Here is a 19,029-nt window from a genome sequence, read left to right on the forward strand (position 1 = left end):
AGAGCAACCGGCTCCTAAGCTTCCACTGACTCTTCCCTCAAGATGGCCACTAAAATGTGAGCAAGAGCAGGTGAAGGTTGTTGTTGCCTTTCCCACGATATTACCCTGATACTGGGGCTGTTGGAGGAGTGTCTGCTCGTAACACCGCAGCCATCCAGAGGTGTAGGGGCAGGCTTGATCATCCAACTGGTCTTTTACTGCCTGTCTGTCTCACATGTGTGGTTTGGAACTCGGCCTGTGATTTTCTTTTCTTCTTTTTCTTTCTCTGTTGAGCAGAACCTACCTTCCATTTACCAGTGGGTCACAGTTCCAGTCACTGTAGGCAAGGCTATACAACCAGGGGACCAAGTCCAAAACGCATATTGGACAGTAGTCTTAATTGATGTGACATAAGTATTTTTGTCAGTTGTAAAGATTTCGAAACCATATCCTAACCATTGTTCAATGCTTCTTTCTTAGGTTATCGTATCATTCCACTATTGAGCTCCAATGGTTTAAGTCTTGCTCCAGCGATGCTGTTTGTGTATGTTTGGTATGCCTAGAAGGTCTATCATCAAATGGAAGCTCCTTGTTTCTGATCTATGCATACCATTTTCACATATTATATCCAAATACAGTTCACAACTCCAGAATTTTGTTTGGTGGTTTATTTTGTAACTCTTAGAGATCAAGTTAGTAATAGTGCAGATAAAAACAATGAGGTACTAGTTTACATTGTTGAACGATTAAGAGTCATGCTAATATAAAAGTTAAATGCCCTGTGCCATTGTTAACGGGTGACCAATTGGAATGAGAGTTGTGAGTATCTGAAGGTCAAGCAAGTACCTCAGTCCCCTCATCTCCATGCCAGGATACAGCAGAGCAATCTGGGCTTCATTATCCTCTGGTATTTACTGGGAAGAGCCACTTTATTTCTGTTGGGTACCTTTCTCTGCCAGTCTGGATTGGGGATATGGCTGCAATGATGATACGGAACGGTTAGTATAAGCAATAACGTAATACATGATAGATGATGGAGAGGCTCTTGTAACAGCCACAGCAGTTAGGAACATAGGAACAGGAGTAGGCTATTCAACCCCTTGAGCCCACCCCGCACCATTCAATCAGATCATGGCTGTGGCCTAACTCCATATACCTGCCCTGGGCCCCTTGATACCGCTGCTCAATAAAAAATTGCCTATAATCTCAGACTGAAACCTAACAACTGAACCAGCCACTGTTTGAGGAAGAGAGTTCCAAACCCCCACTGCTCTTTCCGTGCAGAAGTGTTTTCGAACATCTCTCCTGAACGGCATGGCTCTAATTTTTAGATTATGGCCCATGGTTCGAGAGCCGACAACCAGTGGGAGCAGTTTATCCTTTTCCACCTGTCCTTCCCTGCAAATATTTATTATCCAAATAAAAGGGTTAACTAATAGAATCTAAATATTCTATCAGATAATCCTCAACCTTCTGAATTCGAGAGAATAAAGGCCTAATTTGTCTAATCTCTCCTCATAACTTAACGCCTGAAGTCCAGGTATCATTCTGGTAAACCTGCGTTGAACTCTCTCCAGGGTCAAAACATCCTTCCCAAGGTGTGGTGCCCATACCTGCTCACAGTACTCTAAGTGGGGTCTAACTAGGGTTTTGTACAACTGCAGTGTAACATCTGTAGCCCCATACTCCAGTCCTTTAGATATGAAGGCCTGCAATTCGTTGGCCTTCTTGACCATTTTCTGCACCTGTACGTGGCATTTTAAGGAGCTATGGACCTGAACCCCCAAACCTCATTGGACATCCATTGAGTTTAACTTTGTGCCTTTGAAAGAACACCCTGATCTATCCTTTTATGATCTGAAATGGATAACTTCACACTTATATTAAAATCCATTTGCACAGCTTAGTCCATTCACCCAACCGATCAATATCCTGTTGTAATTTTATGCTGTCCTCAATACCATCTACAATGCTGCCCAATTCTCCGCTTCTTAAACAAACCTTCCCACTGTCCGGCACTGTCACACTGGAACAACTTCAAACTAAACTGAGGAGACTTGTAAGATGTATATTTTAACTGAAAGCATTCTTACAGCTGTCAGCAACGCCTTGCAAACCAGATTCATTGGGCTTTGAATATGCCTGAGGGAGTCACAAACACAATGTCAAGATGGGTGCTGGGTTGGGAACCTGGAAGGAGCCACCAACGAGAACCCTATCCGATTAGGGAGGGTGACCACGTTCCAGCTTTGGAAGGGGTGCCATCAGCACTGCCCATGGGCGAGACTGCCGACTGCCTTCACAGGGTGATGCCAGGCCATCAGCAGGGGTGGCAGCTGCAGCATGGAGGGCAGCGGGGGAAACAGCTGCCATTGCAGCAGGAGGATAGTCTTAGAGGAGACATCAGTCTCCATGGAGCAGCTGCATAGCAAAGCTAGCTGCCTGAGGATAGACTCATCTCGTGAAATAATGCCAGCTCAGAACTCCCACTGCGAAGCCAGCCCTGATCCATTAGTGGGTTCCCGACAGAGCAGACATTCAGGGAAATGCTTTACGGTCTGAAAAATTGTAGGTAAGTGGGTTATTACTGTCCTTAAAAAGGATCTTGCTGCTATCGAGTGGGTTGCCGTCAAACCTGCTGGTCTGCTTTCAAGAAAAGCACTCGGAAATGGGAACACGCCAGGTAACCTACCGGCATTCCCAATTTCCTCAAGACGCCATCTCGAAAGGCCATCTTCGTAGCCCGGGGAAAATTCAGACTGTTACATTTAAAATGAGTTCGGAAAAATACCGTCAACTTGCACAGTGGAGCTGGGTCATAGAGATATACAGCACAGAAACAGGCCCTTCGGCCCAACTCATCCATGCCAACCAGGTTTCCTAAACTGAACTAGTCCCATTTGCTTGCATTTGACCCATATCTCTCTAACCCTTTCCTGTCCATCTACCTGTCCAAATATCTTTGAAATGTTGTAATTGTACCCCCTCTACCACCTCCTCTGGCAGCTCATTCCATACACGCACCACCCTCTGTATGGAAAAATTTGCCCCTCAGGTCCCTTTTAAATCTTTCCCCCCTCACCTTAAACCTATGCCCTCTAGTTTTGGATTCCCCTACCCTGGGGAAAATACCTTGGCTATTCATCTTATCTAAGCCCCTCATGATTTTATAAACCTCTATAAGGTCACCCCTCATCCTCCTACACTCCAGGGGAAAAAAAGTCCCAGTCTTTCCAGCCTCTCTTTATAATTCAAACCTTTCAGTCCCAGTAATGTCTTTGTAAAGCTTTTTTGCATCCTTTCCAATTTACTAACAGCCTTCCTGTAGCAGGGTAATCAGAATTGTCTGCAGTACTCCAAATATGGCTTCACCAATGCCTTGTACATTTGTAAAATATCCCAACTCCTGTATCAATGCTCTGACTAATGAAGGCAAGTGTGCCAAATGCCTTCTTCACCAGCCTATCTACCTGTAAGATGTCAGCGCAAAACTGGATGGGAAAATACTAGGTTGTATAAAGTCAGGGTGTAACTGAATTCTGACTAGCTGTCTGACTGAGATAATATTGAGGGGTTCAAATTTAAGACTGGGACTGGAGTTTCCTGGGGAAAAAATGAGTGAACCAAAAATAAAGGCTAAGTGTAAGCATAATAGACATATTTAGGACAACAATATCAAAACAGAAATGATCTCATAAAAAGCACCATTACAATCCTCATTATCACAGGAAGTAGTTGATGCCAAAACATTGAATGTATTCAAGAGGCGGCTGGAATGGGGCGAATGGGATCAAAGGTTTTGGGGAAAAAGCAGGATTAGGCTATTGAGTTGGATGATCAGCCATGATCATAATGAATGGCGGAGCAGGCTCGAAGGGCCAAATGGCCTCCTCCTGCTCCTATCTTCTACGTTTCTTTGTTAATGCTGCTGTTGGAAACTGTTCTGCTGTGAGGAACACGTAAATTAAAGCATATGTGATATCAGTGCAATATTGAAGAGAAGTGATGGCAAAATTGAGAAACACAGTTGGATTTCTTACTCCTTAAGGATATTCAACAGACAGGGAAAGAACTACACAATCGTTGGCTCTGCATGTTATCTTGACTCATATTGGGAACAAATAAACACTCAGCTTTTTCTTGCCATTGTGAAATATAGGCCAGAATTTTCCAGCAGAATTTTCTGCCGCCACAGCAAACGGCAACGGAGAGTTTGGCACTCAGCCAAATCTCCGGTCACTGCAATGGGACCAGAGAATGGCGTGGACGGCCGGAAAATTCCAGCCATAAAGTCTGCTTGCTATATTTCATGTGAAGCTTTATTGGTGTTAGCTATAAAATGAAATCTCACGGGTCTCGGCCAGGACTGAACTCTTGAGAAGTAGCTTCTTTCCTGAATCTGCACGTTCTCCCCGTGTCTGTTCCGGGTTTCCTCTGGGTGCTCCGGTTTTCTCCCACAGTCCAAAGATGTGAAGTTTAGGTGCATTGGCCATGCTAAATTGTCCCAAGATGTGGAGGTCAGGGGGGGGGGATTTGCCATGGCAAATGAGCAGAGTTATGGGGACAGAATGGAGGGGTGGGCCTGGGTGGAATGCTCTTTCGGAGAATCAGTGCAGACTCGATGGCCGGATGGCCTCTTTCTGCACTGTAAGGATTCTCCAGTTCTATGGTGACAATATTTGTTCCCGATTAAAGAAAATCCCCAGGTTGGAGAATTCTGGCCTGATATCGCCCTGCAAACAATTTAAAACAGTTCACTGCAGTAATCACAGGTGGGTTCCAAGCACTCGATTACATTTTATTATCTGGATGTCAGTGCCAAGGGGCTACCTTGAAATCAGGATATGTTTTAGTATTGACGGCATTTTATTCAAACATCAACAATTAAGAAGAGCTTACTGTTCATCTTCATGCAAAATAACCACAGGGGAAAACCCAAAAGTGCAGATGTTACACAGCCGATACACAATTATTTACACCTTTAAGCAATCCAGGAAAGCTGTCAAGTGGTCTCTGACACAATAGAAAATATCATTCAGAAAATGCCAAAGGGTTACAAAGATAATGAATGTGAAGAGTGACTACTTGAGGTTTTTGATGGAGGAAGTTCAGTAATAGAATGGTAATCGCTTGCCTTATCCGATTCCAATCCCTTTCCGGTCAGATTAAGGAATTTCCCAATCTGTACCACTTCTCCTCATCCAGTTTTATGTTTCTCAGAGGAATGTCTACTGCTCCCAGGAGTGTCTTCCTGCACCACACACTCAGCTGGATGACACAGCGTGATAGATCAATGCTCGGTATCCCAACGTATTCCAGCTGCAAACATTAAAACGCAGATTTAATGTGAAATTATAATCCCACGTCGTCATCTTGTGATGTAAATTGTTTGGCTTCTGTTTTAATTTTTACCCAATTACACTTTTGTGAGGTGCCTTGGGATGTTTCCCTCAAGTAAAGGTGCAAGTTGTCATGGTTACATTATTTTTTAAAAGGCTGAGCATTTTCTACTTGTGTATGGTCCCCATCCAGGGGGTAATTACAACGTTGTTGTGAAGTGGACAATATTACATTGACCAGAGATTAGGCATCTTGCCTGATAATCCTGCCCCCTTGCTCCCTCCCCCACCCCACTTCCCCTCTGGCGACCTCACAGGAAATAGGTGTAGGTCTCGATTCTCCCGAATTGGGATTAAGTGCCCACACGGCTGGGAAATGGGGTGGGCTGAGGGGAGGGTCAGATTGGATAAACCTCATGCCTGCATGGTACGGCGGGGGGGGGGGGGGGGGCGGAGATGCCTCTCGTTGCTGAGGGGTTGGTAGTATGGAGTCCAACACGCTAGGCCCTCATTTGTGAGGACCTGAATCAAAGGCTGCCCACTGCAGATCCCACTGGGGATGTGGGTGAATAGCGGGAGGTATCTGAATCGGCCTTGAAGCCCGTTAATTATATTTAAAGTCATTAATTTGAATATTTATCTGATTCTCACCTGCCATGGGTGGGAACCCGATCGGGGCGAGCGAGGTAGACCGTGAGCATCGTATTGGGTTTGACGCCCCAGTGCAAACCCGTTTTTTGCCTAACACCCAATTCTTCAGGCCATTGCAATACTCGCCTGGAGTTAGTGGGCTTGGAGAATTCCCACCCCCCCAACCCCCGCCGCCCCCAACCACTCCCCGCAGTGTTTATGGGCAGGTCATTGAATATCACCCATTTCACTCCAGTGCTCAATGTTAAAATGAGCAGTCATCAACTTGTCGCTTTGCTATGCTAACCTGAGTTTCCCTGATATACGATCATGAGACTTTGAAAATTAGCTTTCTGTGACCAAATTACTGAGCTAGGCCAAGATAATGGAGTCACACTGCATGAGAGTGCTTCCTGGAGGAGAGCAAAAACCTCTGCTTTGCAGAGATGGCATGGAGCAGCAGCATGTCCAAATCTTGTAGGTCGTACTCAGCACAGAGAAGATGCCCTGTATCAGATGTGCAGATGGTAGAACCATAGAACCGTAGAAAATTACAGCTCAGAAACAGGCCTTTTGGCCCTTCTTGTCTGTGCCGAACCATTTTTTGCCTAGTCCCACTGACCTGCACTTGGACCATATCCTTCCAAGGTAGTCATGATATGGATTGTATTTCTCCACTCCACCTGATGAAGGGGCAGCGCTCCGAAAGCTAGTGGCATTTGCTACCAAATAAACCTGTTGGACTTTAACCTGGTGTTGTTAAACTTCTTACTCAGCTGTGCAGCCATGAGGAAGGAATAAGCAGAGGCCTGGGCTTTGCCCAGAAGGGTGGAGGGCCTCAACTCGCAGTGGCCTGCATATATACACACAAGCTGCGGCCTTTATCCCAGTTCTGAGAATGACTCTCAGCTCTGACCAAAGTCTCTCGGGATTGAGATAGAGGGCTTGGGGCCTTTTCTTCTGGATGGTGATGTTGTTCTGGGAGAATGCTAAGGGATAGGAGTGAAAGTAATGAACATAATCAAAAGTGGTATTTTTCTAACTAATTGTATACAGCTGGATAGATTCTAATCATGTAACAATTATTAATAAGTGGAATAGTTGATTTCCTTCCCTTAAGAAGCATTGTTACTACTTTTAAAGTGGTTAAATATTGTAGCAAAGTTTTAACAGACATTCGTTGAGAATGATAATCAAAATCATAATTAAAAAGACCTTGTAGTTCGATTTACAGATGTTTAAAATAAAACATGGATAGTTTAGCAAATAAACTGGAGTGTTCGGTCTGGAACACGATGCATGCTGCTGTGACAGACTAGTTCATGCATGGGCATTAGGTTTATCATAACCAGATGTTAGCTTGATTCCTCCAGGTGCAGTAAATGGAAACTTGAAATTGAGTGCTGGAAACAGCTGTAGCAAGCTGGCATTTCCTGATACAACCAAGGCTTCAATTGATCTTGACGTTTAAGGTTAATTGTGATGCTGGACCTCGAAAGCACACTCTGTACTGTGGTTGAGTAGGGTTGGAATCAGCATGCTTGTGTAGACTTGGGGGGGGATATCACCAGGTGATGGGTTTGGGCTGGAAGTACTGTTGAGATTCAACCATTTGCAATCCTGATACAGCTCCCTTGAGTTATTGGCCCCTGCTTCAGCTCTTCTGCATCTGAAACCCTCACCCATACCCCTTGTTACCTCCAGACTGATTATTCAAAACTCTGTTGTCTGAATCATAACTCGCACCAGAGTCATAGAGGTTTACAGCACGGCCCAACTTGTCCATGCCGCCCTTTTGTTTTTAAAGCCCCTAAGCTAATCCCAATTTGGCCCATATCCCTCTATACCCATCGTACCCATGTAGCTATCTAAATGCTTTTTAAAAGATAAAATTGTACCCGCCTCTACTACTACCTCTGGCAGCTTGTTCCAGACACTCACAACCCTCTGTATGAAAAAATTGCCCCTCTGGATACTTTTGTATCTCTCCCCTCTCACCGTAAACCTATGCCCTCTACTTTTAGACTCCCCTGCCTTTGGGAAAAGATATTGACTATCTACCTTGTCTATAGCCCTCATTATTTTATAGACCTCTATAAGGTCACCCCTCAGCCTCCTACGCTCCAGAGAAAAAAGTCCCAGTCTATTCAGCCTCTCCTTATAACTCAATCCATCAAGTCCCGGGAGCATCCTAGTAAATCTTTTCTGCACTCTTTCTAGTTTAATAATATCCTTTCTATCATAGGGTGACCAGAATTGCACACAGTATTCCAAGTGTGGCCTTACCAATGTCTTGTACAACTTCAACAAGACGTCCCAACTCCTGTATTCAATGTTCTGACCAATGAAACCAAGCAGTTCAACCACCATTCACTGTGCTCGCTGGCCCTCGCTGGCTGCTGGATTAATTGCACCTCAGTTTAAAATTCTCTTTCTGGTTCTCAAATTCCTCCAAGCACTTGTCACTCCCTATCATTGTAACCTCTTGCAGCCTTACAACCCTTGGAAATCTCCACAGTGTTCCATTCCTGGTCTCTTTCTAAGTTTTTAAAAAAGTTTATTTATTAGTTTCACAAGTAGGCTTACATTAATGTTGCAATGAAGTTACTGTGAAAATCCCCTAGTCGCCACACTCCGGCGCCTGTTCGGGTACACCGGGGGAGAATTTAGCATGGCCAATGCACCTAACCAGAGCGCCCGGGGGAAACCCACGCAGACATGGGGAGAATGTGCAGACTCCGGACAGACAGTGACCCAAGCTGGGAATCGAACCCGAGTCCCTGGCGCTGTGAAGCAGCAGTGGTCACCACAGTGCCACCCCAATTTTAACTGCTTCACCATTGTGAGGCTCTGTCTTAGCTGCCTGGGATCGAAGCTCTGGAATCCCCTCCCTAAATGTATCCATCTCTACCTCGCTTTCTTCTTTCAAAAGGATCCTCAAAACTTACATCTTTAACAAAGCTTTTGATCATCTCTCTAATATGTTGTGGCACAGTTTCAAAGTTTGTTCTACAATGGCACCGAAACACCTTGGGATGATTTATTACATTCGAGATGCTATATAAATACAAGTTGGTTATAGTTTACTAATGAATGCCAAGGGGTTTGAGATTCATCATCGTGTACAAAGTAACTATCTTAGAAGTGGGGCATTAATTTGTGTTAAAAATAGTTTGCAATGAGGGAGTTTGCAATAAACTGTAAGCTGTTTCAAAATGGTGTCCTCAAACAAAACCATTTTAATATAAAATTTGCTATTTTTGAAACTATTCAAAATGTTCTTAACATTGATGGCTGCAGACTGCTTTAACTAAGTACAGTTTTAATCGACTAACATCATGCTGACTCTCCCGTCTCCCCTCACTCCGGGGAAATGTAAGTTTATATTTTAATATGGGCTCACTGCCAACTGTAAACACTTCAACCCAGCTGGTAATCTCATAATTTAAACAGTTTCCAGTTAGTTTTTTATTTTGTCCAATAAGTCGTTACCCTGATCTGGTTCTTGTTGGAGCAGTCGGAGTTATTCCACATTCCCACATTCCCAACAATGAGGCCTGGCTCAAAATCAGGATGGCGGTTGAGCCAGCGTCACTGGTGAACCCTCTGCCCTGAGGTTGCTGTCGGCAGGATTTGATCACTGGGAATACAGAACTGAAAGGCAATTACCCCCACTGTTTAAACTTGTGGTAACTGCAGACACAGTACATATTTGAACAGTAATTATGTGTCCTTCTCCATAAAACAAGGTCTTCATTTATGTTCCCTCTCATAAAATATCCTGTGATTTGACAGTTAAAAACATGGAAAAATTGGAGTAGGCCATTCGGCCCTTTGAGCTTGCTCTACTATTCATTATGATCATGGCTGATCATCCAAATCAATCCCACTCCCGCCCACCCCATATCCTTTGGTCCCCTTCGCCTCAAGTGCTTCCTGTAACTGCTTCTTGAAAACATTCAATGTTTTGCTCTCATTGTGTGGTGGTGAATTCCACAGGCTGACCACTCTCTGGGTGAGGACATTTCTTCTCATGTCTGTCCTAAATGGCCTATCCTATATCCTCAGACTGTGACCTCACCATTGGGAATGTCCTCCATGCATCTACCCTATCCAGTCCTGTTAGAATTTTGTGGGTTTCTATGAGACCTACCGTTAGCCCTTTAGCCAGCAGTTTGCAGTTTTCTACAACTCACTATGAAGCGAGCGAGCGAGTGAGTGAGTGAGTGACAGTCAGACAGACAGAGAGAGAGAGAGAGAGAGCATGCGTGTGTGTTGTCCATAAAGCTGGCTCGTTCCCGGAGTCAGGGTTCTCATTCACCCACACACCATTGTGTACTAATATCCATTCTCTCAGTAGGTGAGTGACCACTGAGGCTGGGAGTGACCTGGACACACACTCTAATACACTCCGATACACATCTGGATTTATTACTCATTTCTTTGCTCAGCAAGTTGTTTCCTTTCTGACCTCAGTTTTTAAAAAATCATGTTTATCATTCTCCCCAACTTTATCTTCTGAAATTTATTGATCATCTTCTCCTTGGGGAGACGTAGGATGAGAGGAGACCTAATAGAGGTATATAAGATGTTGAGAGGCATAGATCGGGTGGACTCTCAGAGGCTTTTTCCCAGGGTGGAAATGGCTGCTACGAGAGGACACAGGTTTAAGGTGCTGGGGGGTAGGTACAGGGGAGATGTTAGGGGGAAGTTTTTCACACAGAGGGTGGTGGGCGAGTGGAATCGGCTGCTGTCAGTGGTGGTGGAGGCAAACTCAATAGGGTCTTTTAAGAGATTCCTGGATGAGTACATGGGACTTAATAGGATGGAGGGTTATAGGTAGACCAAGCAGGTAGGGATATGTTCGGCACAACTTGTGGGGCCGAAGGGTCTGTTTTGTGCTGTAGTTTTTCCATGTTTCTATGTTTTCTATCTCCTTCAATGAGAAAAGTTTTGAAATGTGGCACTCTACGCAAAACAGGTTGGACAAGCCTATAATAAATCAATCAACAGCATTCTAAATAAAACAGCTCTCAATATTCTAAAACAATGGCCAATTCGCCCATCTCCCAATGTTAGCAGAACCTTTATTTTACTGTATTTTCACCAAAAAAGTGAATTATTTCTTCCTTGGGTCGTACTCTATCTGCCAACCAAATTTCATTGAAATCTGGTGATTAGTTTTTGAGATATATTGTTTGCAGACAGAATAACAAACAGGTGAAGACATTGGGCTGGATTCTCTGACCTCGCTCGCAGCCGAGATTCTCCCGTCCCGCTGCAGCGAATGAAGATTTGGCTGAGCGCCAAATTCTCCATCCTCACCAGCAGCGGCAGTGGAGTGGGAATGGCCCGAGAATTCCAGCCATTACCTGCACCCAGATTCAGTGCTAGAACTAACAACAAAAATCAACAGCAAAAAAAGAGCGACTGCTGAAAAAATGAAATAAATGCAGGTTTTGGAAATACTCAGCAGGTCTGGCAGCGTCTGAGGAGAGAGGACATAGAACATAGAACAGTACAGCACAGAACAGGCCCTTCGGCCCACGATGTTGTGCCGAGCTTTATCTGAAACCAAGATCAAGCTGTCCCACTCCCTATCATCCTGGTGTGCTCCATGTGCCTATCCAATAACCGCTTAAATGTTCCTAAAGTGTCTGACTCCACTATCACTGCAGGCAGTCCATTCCACACCCCAACCACTCTCTGCGTAAAGAGCCTACCTCTGATATCCTTCCTGTATCTCCCACCACGAACACTATAGTTGTGCCCCCTTGTAATAGCTCCATCCACCCGAGGAAATAGTCTTTCAATGTTCACTCTATCTATCCCTTTCATCATTTTATAAACCTCTATTAAGTCTCCCCTCAGCCTCCTCCGCTCCAGAGAGAACAGCCCTAGCTCCCTCAACCTTTCCTCATAAGACCTACTCTCCAAACCAGGCAGCATCCTGGTAAATCTCCTCTGCACTCTTTCCAGCGCTTCCACATCCTTCCTATAGTGAGCTGACCAGAACTGCACACAATACTCCAAATGTGGTCTCACCAAGGTCCTGTACAGTTGCAGCATAACCCCACGGCTCTTAAACTCCAACCCCCTGTTAATAAAAGCTAACACACTATAGGCCTTCTTCACAGCTCTATCCACTTGAGTGGCAACCTTTAGAAATCTGTGGATAAGAACCCCAAGATCTCTCTGTTCCTCCACAGTCTTCAGAACCCTACCTTTGACCCTGTAATCCACATTTAAATTAGTCCTACCAAAATGAATCACCTCACATTTATCAGGGTTAAACTCCATTTGCCATTTTTCAGCCCAGCTTTGCATCCTATCTATGTCTCTTTGCAGCCTACAACAGCCCTCCACCTCATCCACTACTCCACCAATCTTGGTGTCATCAGCAAATTTACTGATCCACCCTTCAGCCCCCTCCTCTAAGTCATTAATAAAAATCACAAAGAGCAGAGGACCAAGCATTGATCCCTGCGGCACTCCGCTAGCAACCTGCCTCCAATCCGAAAATTTTCCATCGACCACCACCCTCTGTCTTCGATCAGACAGCCAGTTACCTATCCAATCGGCCAACTTTCCCTCTATCCCACACCTCCTCACTTTCATCATAAGCCGATCATGGGGGACCTTATCAAACGCCTTACTAAAATCCATGTATATGACATCAACTGCCCTACCTTCATCAACAGAAGCAGCGGGTCCTGACCTTTCGTCCATGACTTTTCACCAGAACCCCGAGTTCTAATGGAAGATCAGGATCTGCTGTTTCTCTCTCCACGGACGCTGCCAGACCTGCTGAGTATTTCCAGCACTTTCTGTTTCGATGACAAGAATCTAACTGCGACAGCTCAGGAAACCCAGCCATTGGCATCTTTGGAGGTGATAAGGCCAGATTCTAGCAGATTGGATCTATTTGGAATAGGTTATCCTAGCAAGTGGGGTGTTGAAATTACTTGTCTTGTTATTATGACTCATGTTGGCTCCCTCCCCTTGTATGCAGAAGAGCATTAAGAGAGAGCATGCAGATTGTGTTTGGTTTCTCTAAATCATAACATGACCCTTAGCTATCCCTTCAATCTCTGAGTATGTCTCACTGGTCACATATATTATGCATGTCAAAGGCAAGTGTGGCAAGGTCTTTGTACCTCTTTGCAAACATCTCTCATGGTTCAGTCAATAGACATTATAAAATCATAGAATCCTACAGTGCAGAAAGAGGCCATTTGGCCCATCGAGTCTGCATCGACAACAATCCCACCCAGGCCCTATCCCCACCTATTTACCCTGCTAATCCTAATTTAGCATGGCCAATCAACCTAACCCACACATCTTTGGACTGTGGAAGGAAACCGGAGCACCCGGAGGAAACATACGCAGACCCAGGAAGAATGTGCAAACTCCCCAGTCACCCGAGGTCAGAATTGAACCCGGGTCCCTGGTGCTGTGAGGCAGCAGTGCTAACCACTGTGCTATTGTGTTGCCCAATTAGGGAGGGGGGAACTGGTTGGAAGTATGATGCTTTGTGAGACCTCTGCTGAGCAAGGAAAACTGTAAGCAGTATTGCATTAGCCAACTGATCACATGATGCAATGTGGCTTTTGTTGATCAATCATTGGTAAGCTATGATTTGAGCCTCTCATTTGGCCAACTTTGTTGATGTTCTTCATTCATCAAAGTTCGAATTCGCTTCAGCTAAATATTTTTGGGATTTGTGCCAAATTAGGGAGCGAGCGGATACAGTTGAGTAAATAACTCAAATTGCCCATGGAGTGTTAGATACTTACAATCTCATTATATGTTGGATTGCTGTTTTTTGGAACCACTTTTGTTTTCCTTTTGGTCACTCGCACCGCATCTGGTAAGAGATATATCTTCACATAAGCATCTGGTGCAGAGCCATCTGGCAAAAACTATAAGAGAAAAAGCGTGACACAAAAACATCTTCACACCGCCTTCCTACATCCTATCTCAGCAATTCTGGAATGTTCATCTGCTCTTAATAGTTCTTAATAACATTTTATTGACATCATATAACATGCTGGAAAAATGTTCTCACTAAACCTTAAATCATTAAATGCTTTGGTCAATCTTAGATCTGTAACATTTTAAAAAAAACATTTATATAGTGCATGGCTGAAAAAAAGAGACATGCTGTCAAAGCGTTTGGTCTTGAACTCATCAGGACAGACATGATGATACCAAATTTCAAAAGAAGCCACAATTTGTTACTGCGTGAGAAAAAAGTGCTGATTGGTTGGCCACTCAAGTTGAAGCATTGCCAGGGAGAATGCGCCAGGGAGCTATTATTCCCCATGCTTTGGTTTAATTAAAAAAATACAATGTCTGGACATGTTCTTTCTGCTTGCAGAGGTCAGGACCCTGTGCAAGAATCTATGTAGCTTTTTAAGTGAGCTGCAGTGCAAGCCTGACAGATAATCTTAAAACTGGCTGCCAATGTACTTCCTAGCACACTCAAAATGTTCAGCAAGTGCTGCCCATTTGCAAAATCGCATTTAACGTTAGATACTATGTTCTGAATTTTGCACAATTGGGCTGATTGAGTGTGGTCAGTACCCTGCCTACTGCAGACAGCTGAAGGGGTGTGCTGTTTGGTATAATCTGCCAGTCATGGGGAGGTATGGCTTATCTACCTGGCATCACACCAACACAAATTCATCCATCACATTGCTCATTTGTGTGATAGGCAGAGCATCTTTTTGGTTTGATAGCAGCATTCTGTTAGTGGAAAGTGCCAGCCATGTTGCTGCTGCAACGTGAAGTAGCTAGTTTTATTTTTACAAACTTATTCTTTCATGGGATGTGGGCTTCGCTGGCAAGATGTTGCCGTCAAGCCAAAAAGATCTTTCGCTTACCACACAAATAACTTAATGTTGTATATGTATTTCAATACCGGTGCGATGTCAGGTATGTAGGCCATATGTCCCAGGGGCTGATGGATCAAATGAAACAGCAGTTTGCAATAGGTAGAGTACTGGTTGTACTCAACCAGCCTGTGCTTGCAAAACTCCACACAATGTCTAACATTGGACGTGATTCCTCAATTGGGCAGCACTTGTCGAATGATCCCGATTGTGCTAAGACAACCAATTTAAGTTTACCGCTTGGGCTCACGAGGTAGCTCACTTATGCTTGTTGGAAGTTAATATGCATTACTATGCATGATCCTGTGCACTGCAAGCAGAGAGAACATACCATCCATTGCACCTTTTTTGAATTCAACAAAAGCATTGGGAACAGGAGCTTCCCAGCGCATTCGTCATGGCAAGGCCTTGACCAGAGTGACTGGCCGACCAATCAGAGTGACTGGCCGACCAATCAGAGTGACTGGCCGGCCAATCAGAGTGACTGGCCGGCCAATCAGAGTGACTGGCCGGCCAATCAGAGTGACTGGCCGGCCAATCAGAGTGACTGGCCGGCCAATCAGAGTGACTGGCCGACCAATCAGAGTGACTGGCCGGCCAATCAGAGTGACTGGCCGACCAATCAGAGTGACTGGCCGACCAATCAGAGTGACTGGCCGACCAATCAGAGTGACTGGCCAACCAATCAGTGCTCTTTCCTCATGCAGTACAAATTGTTGCATCCTTTGAAATTTGGTATTCTTACATCCGTCCTGATGAGTGCAAGATGAAAAGCTTCAACAACGTCTCTTTTTTAAGCAATACTGAAATTCCCTGCTGCTAAGCGACTGTTTATGCAGTGCCTTCTCGTGGCTTCATCACAAATCAAATGATTGTTGTAGTACATTACTTGTGGTTATGCAAGAATGCTGCAGCTTCTTTATCCATAACAGGATTGTATAAACCGCAATTTTGTGTATGAGCAATGAGTGTATGTCCTCCTGTGAGATAAAACTGAAGCTGATAGAATAAGGGGCCATATGAAGAATGATTGTGGCCCTGCAGAGACCACTTCTATATCATAGCCCATTCCACCTTGAGTGCTAAAGGACACTGTTAACCAGTCTCATTCTAAGATCCTTAGAGACACTACCTCATGCATTTAGAATCGGTGCTTTGCTGCCCTACATTGTTCTCTGCCATAGAGTTTAATCTGACTGCCTACATTCTCATTTTAGTCAGTTACCAATGAGCGCACTGACATTTATCGAATTAAAGTGAGACAACAAAGTATTGTTTGTGACTACCACACAAGAGACCTTACTGACCTGCAGAATGACAGGGAAAGAAAGTTGAGGTCAACAGAATTAATCCACGTTCCTGACAAACTGCACCACAGATTCCTCAGTGGCTTCCCCAGGGCTGGGGTGGGGAGATCTGGCCCATATTCAGGGGGCTCTGTGCCCACTGGCATGTCCTCTACAGCAGGGACAGCACAAAGAAGCACACCAACCTCACCTCCCTGGCCTCTTTCAGTTTATTCATTAGTCTCACAAGTAGGTTTACATAGAATCCCTAGAATAGAATCATAGAATCCCTATAGTACAGAAGGAGACCATTCGTCCCATCGAGCCTGCACTGACCAGGCCCTATCCCCATAACCCCATGCATATACCCTGCTAATCACCCTGACACTAAGGGGCAATTTAGCATGGCCAATCAACCTAACCCCCACATCTTTGGTGTGTGGGAGGAAACCGGAGCACCCGGAGGAAACCCACGCAGACACGGGGAGAACGTGCAGACTCCACACAGACAGTGATCCAAGCCAGGAATCGAACCCAAGTCCCGGGCACTGTGAGGCAGCAGTGCCAACCACTGTGCCACCATGCCACCCTGGGAGGCCGTTGTCCAGGAGGTCAACGTGATTGTCACCCACCCATGAAACTCCATCCAGTGCAGGAAGTGGGTGAATGATCTCATCCGCTCTGCCAGGGTCATTCCTGTGACAATGCAGATCTCGGTCCCTCGCAACAACCTGGTACAGATCTCAGCTCCATCACTTCACCCAATGCTACGATTCCCACTGAGTGAAATATACTCTGAATTAGCTTCAGATCATCCATGAATACTGTCCCTCTGTATTTTGCAGGTACCAGCAGGCCGCGGGCAGCTAGCCAGCCCAGCAGCTCTCTGAGAACCCGGAGCACCATTTGAGGATGAGGAGGCTGAGAAAGAGCCATCACAGTGCTCCCCGGCACCCTCCCCAGTCGAGAGACATGCAGCTCCGTGGGGTGTAGTTCAAGATTAGACACGGGGTCACTTTCTGGGGAACACTCATAGACACATCCCTGCAGCAGTCAGAGGCGGGGACAGCCCAGGTCTCAGGCACTCTGAGGGCTGCAGAAGGGCAACAACTCACTCAGTCCCAGTCAGACGGTGAAACTCTGGAAGCAGTTGTCAGTTCATGGGTGGAAATGCAAAGGGAGACAGCAGAACATCGGGCAAAATCTCTCAGCAGCCTGGAACGCCCGTTCTGTCTGATGTTGTGGCTCTAGTGTATTCTAGATATATGAGCAATGCAATGCAGCAATAGCTTAAGCTGATAGGGTGCTGGGCCATATTCACAGAACAATTGAATAGAAACAAAGCTTACAATTCTGTCCTTGTACAAGACCTTTGCTAAGGCCTCACTCGAAATACTGTGTCCTGTTTTGGTTCCCTCACTTAGTGGGTGATACTTAGACTTTGGAAAGGTTGCAGAAGAAGATCATTAGACCAATTACCAGCCTAAAATATCTTCGTTATCAAGATAGGCTAAAGAATTGGGAATTCAGAGAAGCCTAGACATTGAGGTGATCTGATTGAGGTCTATAAACTGATGAAGGGAATAGATTGTGTTCCAATTGACAGCTTGTTAGAAGTAAATTGGTTAGGTTGGACTGTGGGTCGCTATTGTAAGTTGCATCAGGCCAGGTGGAATTTTGATATTAAGAGGTGGTTCTTTCCCTGAGGAACATTGAACCTCTGAAGCAAGCTGCAGGCCTTTTCTTCAGTCATTCATGGGACATGGGCATCGCTGGCTGGCCCATTCCTCATTGCCTGAGTGCACTTGAGAGTCAACTACATTGCTGCGGCTTTGGAGTCGCATGTAGGCCAGACCAGGTAAGGGCGGCAGATTTCCTTCCCTCAAGGACTTTAGTGAACCAGATGGGTTTTTCCGACAATCGACAATGGTTTCATGATCATCAGTAGATTCTTAATTCCAGATATATATATATTTTTTACAGAATTCAAATTCCACCATCTGCTGTGGAGGGATTTGAACCCAGGTCCCCAGAACATTTATTCTGGAGTGGACACGGCAGAACAAATGGCTTGTGTGTGGATGACTTGCTGAATTCCTGGGAGCAGGGCCTGGAGCTGGCTGGCGCGGATATCAGCTCTTACAAAAGGGAAATTTACTTAGGGAAATTCAGGGACAGAGCGAGATAGAGACATAGAATCGAGGAGCAGGAATAAGCCATTCAGCCCTTCGAGCCCGATCCACTCGCCATTCAATATGATCACGGATGATCCTCTATCTCAATGCTATAATCCAGCTTTCTCCCTCTGTCCCTTGATGCCATTAAAATCTATAGAAACATATATCTATTGAAAAGCTATAATCTACATAAATATATCTCCGACTAGTTTCCAGCACCTGGAGGGGTCAGTTGGAATTTCCCAGACTTTTCTTACCCCAAATTGGTCTGGGTTACTATCTGGTTTTTCACCTCTCCCCGGAGATGGCATGGCTTTGGGTGGGGTAAGGTGTACACACACACTCTTTACCTGTCTGGCGTTGTTTGTATATTCTTGTATTAGGGCGGCACGGTGGCACATTGGTTAGTGTTGCTGCCTAACAGCGCCAGGGACCCGGTTTCGATTCCCGGCTTGGGTCACTGTCTGTGTGGAGTTTGCATGGGTTTCCTCCGGGTGCTCCAGTTTCCTCCCACAGTCCAAAGATGTGAGGGTTAGGTGGATTGGCCAAGCTAAATTGACCCTAGTTTCAGGGGGATTAGCAGGGTAAATATGTGGGGTTACGGGGATAGGGTGGGATTGTTATGGGTGCAGGTCTGATGGCCGAATAGCCTCCTTTTGTACTAGAGTGATTGTATGAAATGAGGACGAACAAAACTCCAGGATGTAAGTAAAATGATTTAGCA

At 45.1% G+C, this 19,029-nt stretch overlaps 2 protein-coding genes across 5 annotated transcripts in view; one reads left to right on the forward strand and one right to left on the reverse strand.

The window, feature by feature from the left end:
- LOC144507886 (1-phosphatidylinositol 4,5-bisphosphate phosphodiesterase zeta-1-like) overlaps positions 1-542 on the forward strand; it is a 73,519-nt gene extending 72,977 nt beyond the window's left edge. The window contains exon 12 of the mRNA XM_078235335.1: positions 460-542. Coding sequence (XP_078091461.1) covers positions 460-542 — 83 coding nt within the window. The remainder of the gene's footprint in view (positions 1-459) is intronic.
- Positions 543-640: 98 nt separating this feature from the next.
- LOC144507885 (phosphatidylinositol 3-kinase C2 domain-containing subunit gamma-like) overlaps positions 641-19,029 on the reverse strand; it is a 256,669-nt gene continuing 238,280 nt past the window's right edge. For 3 of the 4 annotated variants that reach the window (XR_013500157.1, XM_078235331.1, XM_078235333.1), the window contains 2 exons: positions 13,745-13,870; positions 4,753-5,298 (listed from right to left, as the gene is read on the reverse strand). Coding sequence is in view for 3 of the 4 variants with exons in the window: in XM_078235331.1 (XP_078091457.1) it covers positions 5,140-5,298; positions 13,745-13,870 (285 nt within the window). In the remaining variant the exon portion in view is untranslated. Of the gene's footprint in view, positions 957-4,752; positions 5,299-13,744; positions 13,871-19,029 lie in introns of those variants that run through there. The other variant, XM_078235332.1, reaches the window with a different exon arrangement.

This window comes from Mustelus asterias, chromosome 19, assembly GCF_964213995.1.
Source record: "Mustelus asterias chromosome 19, sMusAst1.hap1.1, whole genome shotgun sequence".
Taxonomy (NCBI): domain Eukaryota; kingdom Metazoa; phylum Chordata; class Chondrichthyes; order Carcharhiniformes; family Triakidae; genus Mustelus; species Mustelus asterias.